Consider the following 13172-nt stretch of genomic DNA (forward strand, 5'->3'; position numbering starts at 1 on the left):
CTTTTCATCATTCTACTATTGCCAAGTATTTAGCCTGTGAGATGAAAGAATAATTATTCTAATAAGAAAATATCCATCTATTCCTATTTTGGGAAGAGGTGTTGTTTTAGGAACAGATACATTTTTGCTATCTACTGATATGACTTGCTGAGAAGTAGCTGCACAGAGCTCGGGGGAAAGCTACTTTGTAATTCTTTTAAAATTCTTCTCTCCTTGGTTTTTATTCTTCCTGATTTAAAAAAAAAAGCTGTTTCTGTGCAACTTATTCTTGAGTCTAGCAAGCCGCCTGCATTTGCCATGCTTCTGCACATGAGGCTTGGGTGTTCCTCGGCCTCCTCTCCTAGTTGTGCCTTCTCCAACCTGGCTACTGCCTTCTCTGTCAATATTATTTCACTACAAAGGTGATGTTTCTCTACATGTTTGCCTGTTTGCCACACGGGAAAAGGAACTCTGAGCACAGTGCTTCTGCTGACTGCACCCCAGACCTCAACAAAGGTCTGCTGAGGCATACTTTGCAGTGGTTATGTAAGTTATTCATGCCTTTTCTTTTTTCCCAATTTTATACAGTGTTGCTGTACTACTTATATATACATGTGTCTGTGTGCTTTAGAAAAGCAAGATGTTAGAGTATAATTTGCAATGGCGTGACTGTCAAAAGTAATACCTTATCCAAAATATGTTAAAATATAGTTTGCCAATCAACATTATTTAAATGCTACCAATATCCCTGCCATCTAACACTTCCTTCTTTTTTTTTTTTTTTTAAGAGATGGGGTCTCACTATATTGCCTAGTCTGGTCTCAAATTCCTTACCTCAAGTGGTCTTACCTCAGTCTCCCAAAGTGCTGGGATAAAAGGTGTGAGCCACTGCACCCAGCCCTAACATTTTTCTTCTCATCTTTCCCATGCGCACATTTAAATCTAGTTGTAATCACATGATTTGTTGGGATTCTAGTTGTATTTTACACTAAATTTACCTGTACAATTAAGGTAATTAACTCTGTCAAGCAAGCTAACAAATATGCCACTGGCTAACACAAAGTGGGTTAGAAGTGAAGTCTGAGAAATTTTTAACTTATGTCTAAAATAATAAGGTATAAAATGTCTTAGGTGACAAGATATTGGAGGTACATCTGGTAAGGCTGATATACTGACAATAATCCAAAAAGAAGTGGTCCTTCCCTTTTCCCTGCCATCTTAAGCAGGAGTATCTAAAGATACTTGACCTTTTCATGATGGCCCCATTATTATAGCATGCTACATCATGGAGGCAAATGGGGCCCACATGGTCTCTTGGTAGTTTTTAACATCTCTTCCTTCACTATCAGATCAGTTTATTATTTTTTGCAACTGTCCATGCCTGACTTATTTTTTGGCAAACCAAAAAACAATTCTGCTATAGAACTTAATCCAAAATAGACTAAGGGCCTATAGTCAGGGCTTGTAGAACTAGTATGACCCATGTATGTGAGCTTTGGTGTGACTGTAAAACCAATGTTGGCACCTGTGTATTTGGCTTAATTCCTTATTCTTAGATATATTTCAAAAAGTGGGAATTATTAAATTATATAATCTGGTTGTCTTCATTCTAATGAAACAGAATGGGACTCCTGGTTTAGATCAAGGTCTAAATAAACACTTCCCCTGAACCTTCCAGCTGATCCTTTCTAAAGCCACAGAGAGCTAAAGTACCAAAGTGCAAAAGGGAGTAATCCTACAACCACAGAGAGCAGGAGGAAAAGCCCCAGTGAAGGAGGGTTTATTTATTATATTGCTGGAAATCAGAAATTGAGCTGCTGGAGATTATAGAAAGCGAAAAGCCTGTAATCCCAGCACTTTGGGAGGCCGAGACGGGTGGATCACGAGGTCGAGAGATCGAGACCATCCTGGTCAACATGATGAAACCCCGTCTCTACTAAAAAAAATACGAAAAATTAGCTGGGCATGGTGGCGCGTGCCTGTGATCCCAGCTACTCGGGAGGCTGAGGCAGGAGAATTGCCTGAACCCAGGAGGCGGAGGTTGTGGTAAGTCGAGATCACGCCATTGCACTCCAGCCTGGGTAACAAGAGCGAAACTCCGTCTCAAAAAAAAAAAAAAAGCAAGTGAAAAGCTGCATCCGAGAATGTGCAGAGAAGGACTGGGGTTAACTGGCCAGACAGAAACTTGGAGGAGCTGAGCTCAGGCCTCAGGAGCCATGGAAGGCAGAGGCAAGGTGCAAAGTGGAATTGAGAATTCTAGAAAGAACTGAAGGTCTATACATCTGAAATAATTATACCACCAGGCCCCTGCTGCCCCTCCATTCTACTCTACTCCAGACTAAAAGGCAGGGAGTCAGCATTTATCCTCAACCCAAACGAGCCTGCTCTCTTCTATAGAAAATGAACACCTCTCAAATTCATTTACAAGTCCTCCTTGTGCTGGTATCTAGGGGTCCTGTGGCCTCACAGCCTGCTGCTCCCACAGACTAATCCTACAGCACAACCTGTTAGTCATATTGGTTCCTCTCATGATTCATTTTTCTGGACTAATACTGACCTACAGTTTCAGTTCATATGGTTGGGATATTCAAAATGAAAATAAGTGCCAATTGGGGCCTTCAGTTATTCCTAATGCCAGGTATTTTCCCAACGGATAAGGTATAGCACAAGAGGAAAAAAGGGCAGGGGGCTAAAAATAGGAATAGTCACCTCCACAAAACTTCCTTGAAAGGATGAGTTAAAATGAATGACTTAGCAGGGATTCCAAGGAACCTAAATAATGTAGCTTAATCCTTTTGTCCAAAATGTCACCTTTCTGCAGTTAGAGAAAGGCAAACAAGAAAAGTCATACCTTGCTATTTTCTAAGCTTATATTATGAAAAAGTCTGTGTTTGCTTATAAAGAAAGGTATACCAAAAAAATCAGAATAACTATCCTATGGTGATGGGATGAAGGGTACTTTTTCTTTGTTTAAAATTTCCTTCTTATAAAACATTTTCATAACAACAAATATGAATCAATAAAGGAAAGCAAGCTATCTTCATGATCAAAGTGATAAGAATATGAGAAAGCTCTTCATTCATTCAGCACCCATTTACTGAGTATCTAGTAAAGTGTCAATCGCTTTTTGTTTTTGCTTTTTGGAGACAAAGTCTCACCCTGTCGCCCACGCTGGAGTGCAATGGCACAATCTTGCCTCACTGCAACCTCTGCCTCCCAGGTTCAAGAGATTCTCCGGCCTCAGCCTCTGAGTGGCTGGGATTACAGGCACATGCCACCACACCTGGCTAATTTTTTTCATTTTAGTAGAGATAGGGTTTCGCTGTGTTGCCCAGGCTGGTCTCGAACTCCTGAGCTCAGGCAATCTGCCCACCTCGACCTCCCAAAGTGCTGGGACTACAATGTGAGTCACCATGCCCGACTGTCAATCACTTTTACTAGAAATTCAAAAGGTTTCCAAGAAATTCAGATTCAATGAATTAAACAAATTCATGTTTAATTTGTCTGTAAACATGAAAACAGACAAATGCTAACAGCATCTATGTGTTTGCACTAGTGTTCATTCCCTGTGAACAAAATCCAGATCAAACTCATTAAAGGAATGACAGAGAATTCATTAGAAAGATGCTAGGGTGCCGGGCGCGGTGGCTCAAGCCTGTAATCCCAGCACTTTGGGAGGCCGAGGCGGGTGGATCACGAGCTCAAGAGATCGAGACCATCCAGGTCAACATGGTGAAACCCCGTCTCTATTAAAGATACAAAAAATTAGCTGGGCATGGTGGCGCGTGCCTGTAATCCCAGCTACTCAGGAGGCTGAGGCAGGAGAATTGCCTGAACCCAGGAGGCGGAGGTTGCGGTGAGCCGAGATCGCGCCATTGCACTCCAGCCTGGGAAACAAGAGCAAAAAACCCCGCCTCAAAAAAAAAAAAAAAAAAAGAAAGATGCTAGGGTAGCTCACAAAAGTCCAAAGAACTACAGGAATCAGCACTGAAACCTTTCAAGTTCTCCATCAGAAGAGAAAGACATGCTTCTCCCAGCTTCAATCTGAAAACCCCTGGAAGATCTGTCTGACTGGCCTGGCCTGCATTACCTGCCAGCCACCTAGACCAGTCTCTGTGGCCAATAGGGTACAAGACTCTCATCAGAAAAAGGGTTGGGTGGGAATAGGAGAAAAATAGCCACATGAGGCTACAGGGGGAATTCCTCCTTTTGATACCAATAAAAGAGAACTGAAACAAGTTATAAACACTGTCCTGTGGGAGTACAGAAAAGGCTACTTAAGGGTTTAAAGATGTATAACGTGTGTCAGGTGGAAAAGGGGAGAAAATCATTCCAGACAAAGGGACAGAGAGTTAACTGTCTTTTATCCTCCAGGTAGCAGGGAATTTTGGGCCAGGAGATAGGGCTGGGTGGGGGGAGTGGTTGTGGTTGTTAAGGAATGCACGTATGATCTGCTCAGCTTAGTTTTTAAAAAATAAGACAAGGGCACATAGCACATGTCTGGAGAAGAGACTGGTGACAGGAAATCTTGTTTGAGGGTTGCTGGAATAGCCAAGTTGGGAAGTTATAAAAGAGCCTGAAATAAGGTGAGAAAGAAGAAAGGTAAAAGAGCCTTCAGTCTGAGCTTGTCTAAAATTTTTTTCTTTTTCTTTTTTACACCACACAAAGCCACAGTAACAAATAAGCCCCAGATTGCAACACTGTATTACCCAACCAATTATATTAAGTTGCAAAAAACAGACTAAATTTAAGACATTTAAAGGGACGAAACATTTTCTGCCAAATGATCTTTCTTTCCAAATAGAAACACTTAATATAACGAAATTTCACTGCACTAGTAAGAGTTCAAAGCAGCAAAACTTATTTTAGCATCTCTGCTTAAACCAAATAATCACCCATTATCAGCATTCTAAATAGGTTTCCTAGCAATCCAAAGTATTTCTCCCAAGTCATTTCATCTTTTCAGTTCCCTTCTAGTGTTCTGAATTCTTTGGCTTAGCTACTGACTATAAATAGGACATTTGGTGATTTGTTATAATTATGTCCCTCTCTCCCTCTAACAGGGACACACACACACACACGCCCAAAATTTGAAATGTATACATTTATAAATTCTTTAATCACCTTTAAGGTACTCCTTATTATAATAAGGAGAATCGGTCTTAGATGATACAAATGAATACCTACCTGCATATTCATAGAACCATTCTAAGCACCTTTTACTTGAAAAAGCTTCTTCTTCAGTCTTTATTCTAGTTGAATCATATTTTCTATACATGCTAGAAATTGAAAAAGCAGTTTTAAGTTATTCAAAGATACTGAGTTCTTTTAAGCAGCAGATAATTTATATTCTTTTACCCAAACCAGACATCTATTCAATCAATATTTTAAGTGTGTGTTGTGCATATATATATGTATGTATATCTTTTTTTTTTTTTTTTTTTTTTTGAGAAGGCGTTTCACTCCGTAGCCCAGGCTGCAGTGGTGCGATCTCAGCTCACTGAAACCTCTGCCTCCTTGGTTCAAGCTTTTCTCCTGCCTCAGCCTCCCAAGTAGCTGAGACTACAGGCATATGCCACCATGCCCAGCCAATTTTTGTATTTTTTAGTAGGGGGATGGGGTTTCACCATGTTGGCCAGGATAGTCTCAATCTCTTTACCTCATGATCCACCCACCTCGGCCTCCCAAAGTGCTGGGATTACAGAGAGCCACCATTCTTGGCCCAGTATTTTAAGTATATTTTAAACATTTTATTTCCTGCATGTGCAGGCTTCAGCTTTATAACTACAGTGTTTAAACACAGTTACTCCTAATATAAAAGTAAAGGGTAAGCACGTAATACGTTTTTCTCTGATTAACAATAATCAGTAAGAACTGAACAGAATGGGTATTTGATATACTTCCTTCTACATTGCCAGCCAGAACTACAAAATGAAAGTGAGATATGGCAAGAAATGTCTAAGGTGTTTTCTGCAATTAATGAGCCTACCACTCATGTCTGACTTCTGTGTCTTAGAAGTTAGGCTGGGAACACAACACAGTCTAAGGAAGAATCTCTCAATATTAGACAACTCAAGAGAACACTAAGCAAATAAAAAGAAACATCAAATCATGTCCAAGCGTCCAGGAAAAAAATAAACTTTGATGTAAGGCTGACAAAGACAATATCCCTTGGGTGGTTTCTTTATTAGTATAACCTTAGAAACCTCAGGAGAGAAGAATATAGAGAATCCAGCTTCTGCCTTTTTCTTCTAATTCTAGTCTTATAGACAGCCCAGCATAAGCTGGAGAACTAAATCAGGAACTACAGCAGCCTCCTGTTGCAACTGTGACCCTCCACAAAAATGACATACTTCATGACAACCACGGGCTGAGGAAGGTGATACTCACTACACAGAGAGGGAAGGGGAGGCAATAGCTTTAAAATGATAATTTGTATGTACATTTTTGTATCCCTTATTCATACATAAATTAGTTTTTATTTACATAGTATATAAGAATATGAAAATTATATTTGGCAATTCCCCGTATATGCAGGGGACTGGCTCCACAACCTCCACCTATACCCAGATCTGCACATACTCAAGTCCCCCAGTCAGCCCTGTAGGACCCATGTATACAAAAAGTTAGTGCTCCATACAGGTGGAGTTTCACATCCCTCAATAGCATATTTTCGATCCCTGTTTGGCTGAAAATAAATCCACGTAAGTACACTCAGGCAGTTTAAACTTGTATTGTTCAAGGTTCAACTGTAGAATTCTATTTTATTGAACACTGATTCATGACCTAGACACTCACCTGATTATCAGTATATACCACTGATTAGATTCTGGGTTTTAACACCAAAAAAAAGAACATGGTTATAATAGGGTGTCAGGTTACTGAAACTGCAAACCAGCAGTTTTGTATTTCTTCTATAAAAGGTAGCCATACCGCCAGGAAACAAAAGTGGATACCAGCCAAGGGTTCAAATAAATATGTTCTAATTCTGGGCCCAGGCATTCCTTTCTCAGCACAAAGCCTATAACTGGCCAATAACTTGGAGACATGATAATATTTGAATTATTTAAAAATAATAAAAAAGAACCAAGACCATACGATGGAATACCATTCAGCAAATAAAACAAATTATATATTGATATATGATATTTCATGCAAGAATCTAAAAAACATCATGCTTAGTGAAAGAAGCAAGACACAAAGGCCATATCCATAAAAGGGAAATCTGCAGAGAGTAGATTAGTGATTGTCTGGGGCTGGGAGAGACTGAATGGGCATTAGGGATCTTATTGGGATGATAGAAATGTTCTTTAACTGGCTTGTAGTGATGGTGTGCACAACTCAGTTAACTTAATAAAAATCACTGAACTGTACACTTAAAATGAATGAACTTTATGGTATGTAAATAAAGTTGTTTAAAAAAAGAAAGGCCAAGAATGAAACTCAGAAACTCCAACTACACTGCCAGTTTTTAATCTGGCTTTATCATACTATATTTTATTAGACTATGGTGAGAAAATACTAAGTGCTATAAAGACACAAAACGTTGTGTGATTGGTAGAATTTAACAGTTCTCTGATAATAATAACCATACCACCAAGAAACTATCAAAGTAACCTGCCTTTGTAAAGCTGAAAAATCACTGGCCTCGAGGCTGCTGGTGATTATCTTCTAAATCACTACCATCTTATTTTACATAATAGTTTCTATTAATTTGAGATATAAACAGTGACATTATTTTTACATTTTCAGAGTCTTTCTTTCTGATTCCTCTGAGCTGTAGTATACAAAGAATCACAGGAAGAAGGAAACAGAAAAACCTCATTTAAATCCCCCAGATTAACAGATATGGAAATTCAGGCCCATTAGTGACAGGACCCAAAAAGCCAGAATGGGGAAAGATGTAGAAAGGTAGGAAAGACTAGACAATGATGTTCATTCACTGTTTCTAAAACAAAGGAAGAAAAAAACTACTTACTAAACTCAGGGTGAAATAATAAAGATGTTTGAAATGAATGAATCTAACAGGCCTCTGGAGTTACCAAAATTAACAAGTTCACTTGTATGAAAGAGAAGTAGTTTAAAGAGTCTTGTTTTTCACAGTTCTATCAAATTCTCACCCATCTGAGAATAAACCTCAGCTTGGCTGATATTCTGGGCAGCCACAGACCATTAAGTACAGGCAGATCTCTCCAGCTCTGTGGTTGAAGTGAATGAGTGAGACCCGCCTAAAGAACAACAGACGAATTCTGTGGTCCTCACTCAGCAGGCACAGACAGCAAGGCTTAAAAAAAAAAGAAATGAACTCTGCACCAGTTTTGGAGGATCAATGGATTAAGATAAAACTTTTAACTTCTAAGAATTCAATTTACCTAATTTGTTTTTAAACTGAAATACAAAATAAACATGATTAAATAATTACGCTTTGAAAATTCAGCTGGCAAAGCCCAAACAATATTCCACTTGGCATTTGCACATATAGAAGACCCACACTAAATTAGGTAGAAATGTGCATCTTCGACATACGTGTCACTGATTCTGATCTACTGTCTCTACATCGTACCTATCATGTCTACTTTTCTTGGCAGATAAATCATCTCCAGAGGCAGGTCTTCTCTTTTTCCTTGGTGGCATCACTTTATTAAAGCAGTCTGAAGAACTGCAAGACCGCAGACTTCCTACAAAACAAATTCAAAGAGCGCAAAATTAATTAAATCCTAACACTTTCAAAGAACAGTACTGCTAAATTAAACACTTCCAGCTTGTATTGTAAAGAATTTAGATATTATCTATAAATGCTATATAAATCAAACACAGGCTTTTAGTTCCTTATTGAAAAAACATGTTATGGTCAAAAAATAAACCTAGCAATGACACATATAAGTTAATACTTCGCCAACTCAAATCACACCAGAAACAGAAGTTATCATCATTTCAATTTACTCTCCAAAAATACTAAATAATCTAATCTTCTGTTCTCTTATATGTCAATGTTCCCTCAAAATGAACTGCAGTGCTCTCTAATGTACATACTTCATGAAACAAGGTCAGCTCAACAAGCAACCCTGACTCTAAAATACATGTAAGCACATCAGTCCCAATACTCTTAAGCTTCAGAAGATACCTGATTACAAAAAAAAGAAAAACAGGATTTGGGGGTTTGTTTGTTTGTTTCTGCCACTTAAAGATTTTGCCCTGTTCAGTCAAGGGTTTCAGTCAGGAAACGTAAGTTTCATTTGGTAATTGTCTGATATTAAAATGTAACAGATAATAATAACCACTGAACACTTATTGAGGCCTTACTGTGAGCCAGGCCTTGTTCTTAACACTTGCATGTACTAACTCATTTATGTTCACAGCAAGCCCATGAAGAAAGAACTATTATTGCCTTATGCAGATAAGAAAACCTTTATGCAGATAAGAAAACCGAGGCAGAGGCGGGTTAGGCAAATGGCAAAGCCAGGATTCAAACTCAGGCAGTCTTGCTTCAGGCTATCTTAAACCACTATAAATTACCAGACAACTATAAGATGATGAAAATACCCCATCTTGGTACAAGTGACCTCAAATATATTATGTCAGTTGGTTCCTACAGTAACCATGAATGACAGGCAAAGCAAAGATAATTATTTCTATTTAACAGACAGGGAAAACTAAGGCTTACACATTCGAGTGACCTCCTGAGGTCTCAGTAATGAGAAGTGGTGAACTCTGAACCCCAGTCTTTCCTCCTTGCACTAGCCCTTGGTTAAAGGCCCAGGGGTCTCAGGGAGCCATGAGGATAGGAGAGCATGCAGGTGTGCTGGGGAGTGAATAATCTGCAGTCAATGAGTAAGCTCCAGTTCTTCACCTATATGGTTCTAGCAGTTGCTAACCTACTTGGGGTCTCTCATTCACCATTTGAAGAATGAGAATTGTTATACAGCTACTTCTCAGAATTTTTATGAAGGAAAAAAATATCCATTCAGTAAGTGCTTAGGCACCAAATGCTATGTTCAGGTGTTGCTGATATAAAGAAATTGGTTCCAAGCAGCACCACAGAAGGAGTCATGTGCACTACGCTCATGGCGGCCTTCAGCATTCACTTAACTCTCAGGCCACAATTCTGCAGCATGTCTCATATTTTAACAAACAGGGAAACCAAAGCAGACAGAGATTAAATGACAGCTGGAAAGCACCATGTAAAGCCAAGGTATGAACCAAGCAGCCCAGCAGCAAAGCCCAAGCTCTCAGGCTCCATTTGCTGCCACCTCTACAAGGCCATAAAAGCGGAAAACTGAGAAGCAGAAAACTAAGGTCAGAGCCCTGGAGAGTGTCAAGAGCCTGGAAAAAAGAAGGTAAAAACCTAGGCAGGAAGGAAACCCAGGAGAGTGTAATGTCTTGGAAGCCAAAAGAGGAGAGTGTGCTTTGAGAAGGGAGTGTTCAATTGAAGCACAGAGGTCAACTCAGGTAAGGAGTGAAGGCACACATGGGATTTAGCAATAAAGTACACTGTCCACACATTGGTGGGAGTGCGGAGAGGTGAGGAAGTGGACACAGTTAATGTGGACAGCTCTTTCCAGACACCTGCTCTGAAGGCAGAGAGAGCTGTCAATAGCCAAAAGTCACGACCCTGCTAAGAGTAATGATCAGAGCCAAAACCCAAATCCCAGTTCATATCTGGGCTTCTATCACTGTGCTAAATTCCTGATGACATGCTTCAGGAACATACCAGTCCAAAGCACCTTTTCTATTATAAATTGGGACTTTGGCCCAGATGAGGGTCCTTCCCAGAACTGTCTTGGACAGTGCACAGGCTCAAGGATCCTGCCTGCTCCTTCAACACAAAACCAGTTCAAGTCTAAACAGATGACCCTCAGCCACCATTCCTGGGGGCACAACCAGGCTCTGTCCTTCCAAGGATGAGAGTAGAGGGCTCTTCAGAGACACTAGGCACCCCCATATCTCTCTCCCCACAACTGCAATGAGAACTGGAAGAGAAAGAGGGAGAGTACAGCCCACCATCCACACACCCCGTTCATCTTCCCTGTAAAAAAAAAACGCTGCCCCATTCACAAACACCACTAAAGCGTACTAAAAGGTCCAAATAATTGCAGTGACCCAAGCTTCTGCAGACTGCCAACATACAAAAACAAAGATTTGTTCATACCTATTAATGCCCTGGGGTGGGGCTTGCAGAATGAAAAGGTATGCCCTGCTCAGCTGTAAAGCCTGTTATACTGCCCAGAAATGAAGAGTCTGTCCTGATCCTCAAGGCTGGCTTCCCCCTCCTTAGATGTATATGCGGGAAGAAAAGACATTTTCTTTCTTCCAACAGCAATCATGGTTTGGTTCTTAACTTGTGGTCTGGCAGTAACCTCTCCCCTTCCACATGTGCAGACAGAGAGGAATATGCACTTACCTCCTCAATCCATAAGAAGAGGAACACTGTTTAAAATAATGTCTACCCCAATATTCACCAATAAAAGTTCACTCATTAGCTCCTCTACCACCTGCTTCTTCCTAGATACACTGGTATAACATTTGGTTTCAACTGAATTCTGTGAACAACATGAGCATGTTTTTGGTAAAGACACAATCATAAATTAACATTTTCAACTTTCTCTTATTTTTCTTCTTATTGATAAATGCTTTCTACTAAAAGTTTCACAAATAATTTTTTCTTATGTCTGTGAAAAACTTACTCATCTCTGAGACCCAAATCATCCCAGATTTGGCAACTGATTCTGTCATTTATTAAAATTTTTATCTCCTAAGAGGCACGACTTTTTTTTTTTTAAAGCATCTCTCCACTCTAATCATCAGTATAAGCAAGTGACAGTTAAGGGGCCATTTTTCACAAAGAAACTGTGTCTATCCACCTGCCCTGACAGCCAGGCAGAGCTACCCTGGAACCCACTCAGGCTACAAAAAAAGCAACATTTTAATGATGAGGAAAACAACTTTACTTGAAATAATAATTTGCCAGAATCAACTAAATCAACAAAACATACAGATAACACCCAATTCAAGTCCATTTGCCCCAAACCTGCTCCCCCAATGGCTGCAGGGATCCTAACTAAGCAAGAACAACAACTAGGATTTCTCAAGAGCACAGACAATGGCACATACTGCTTTGCAGGGTCCTGTTTGGTTCACTTGTACATACTCAGCAGCTAATATACAGTGTCTTACTACAGTAATAATAAGATACATCCATTACTGAGTCATATGCTGGACTCTCAGTAAATATTTGTTGAATATTTGCTGATTTATACATGTTCCTTAAACATGTATAAGTCAGATGCTACTAAAAAAAAAAATACATTTCCAGAGACTTAAAACATATATGAGTAGATAAAACACCATCATTTCAGATTTTTTTCCCATTTGTCACTAAAACAGTTGACTTTAAGTTTCCTGGCAGATAGGATTTTTTTTAAAGACATATTCAAGAAATATTGGCTTCTTAAGATAACTCTGGTATATTTTTATGATGAAAATACTTAAATATAAATAATTTCTACAAATTTATATTTATTTGTATCATTAAATTTAGACTTCACTGACTCAGAACTTGTATCGCTTGTATTATTCAACTTTAAAAGTGTATCTTTACAAAAAATGCAAATATTATAAACAAGAATGTTATGAAATATTTATCTGCTTCAGAGAATGAGCTATTTTAACCATTTTAAAGTACTTAGGTACAAACATCGTTAACATTGTTAACGATAATTACAAAGTACTTTCAAAGTTATTTATGTTCACATATCTGGGAGATGTTTCTACATTTCCACTTCAGTGACTCTGAAATCAATCCTGCTATCATTAGAAGCTCTTAATGCTCCGGTATTTATATGACACTTACGAAAGCAATCAGAATTGTGTGCAATTTTTGCCCAAAGATTATTACTTAAGTTCAGGTTTCTTTTGGGTTCAGTATTTCAAGAGAATAAATTTAAATATTTTTAACTGACACTATCTGATTTCAAATAAATGATACTATCAATGAATATAGCTTTTCTTCCCACATTAATCAGAAATATTGTCAACATTTTTTCAACAGGTCTAACCTAGCATTTCTGACAGAAAGTCCATTTTAAAGGGCAACTTGAGTTCACCTGGTTCAGACTAAAGGCCCTTTAATGTCTATCAAGCTTGCTGTTTTCATAGTAATTTAACTACATAGCACATTATTCTTACCAAATAGT

The 13172-nt window shown here is 38.9% G+C and overlaps 1 protein-coding gene across 1 annotated transcript in view; it reads right to left on the reverse strand.

Annotated features, from left to right (window-relative positions):
• Nucleotides 1-13172, reverse strand: part of DCUN1D4 (defective in cullin neddylation 1 domain containing 4) — a 78688-nt gene that overhangs the window by 40029 nt on the left and 25487 nt on the right. The window contains 2 exon segments of the mRNA XM_008993361.5: nt 5167-5258; nt 8543-8657. Coding sequence (XP_008991609.1) covers nt 5167-5258; nt 8543-8657 — 207 coding nt within the window.

The sequence above is a fragment of the Callithrix jacchus genome, chromosome 3, assembly GCF_049354715.1.
Source record: "Callithrix jacchus isolate 240 chromosome 3, calJac240_pri, whole genome shotgun sequence".
Taxonomy (NCBI): Eukaryota; Metazoa; Chordata; class Mammalia; order Primates; family Cebidae; genus Callithrix; species Callithrix jacchus.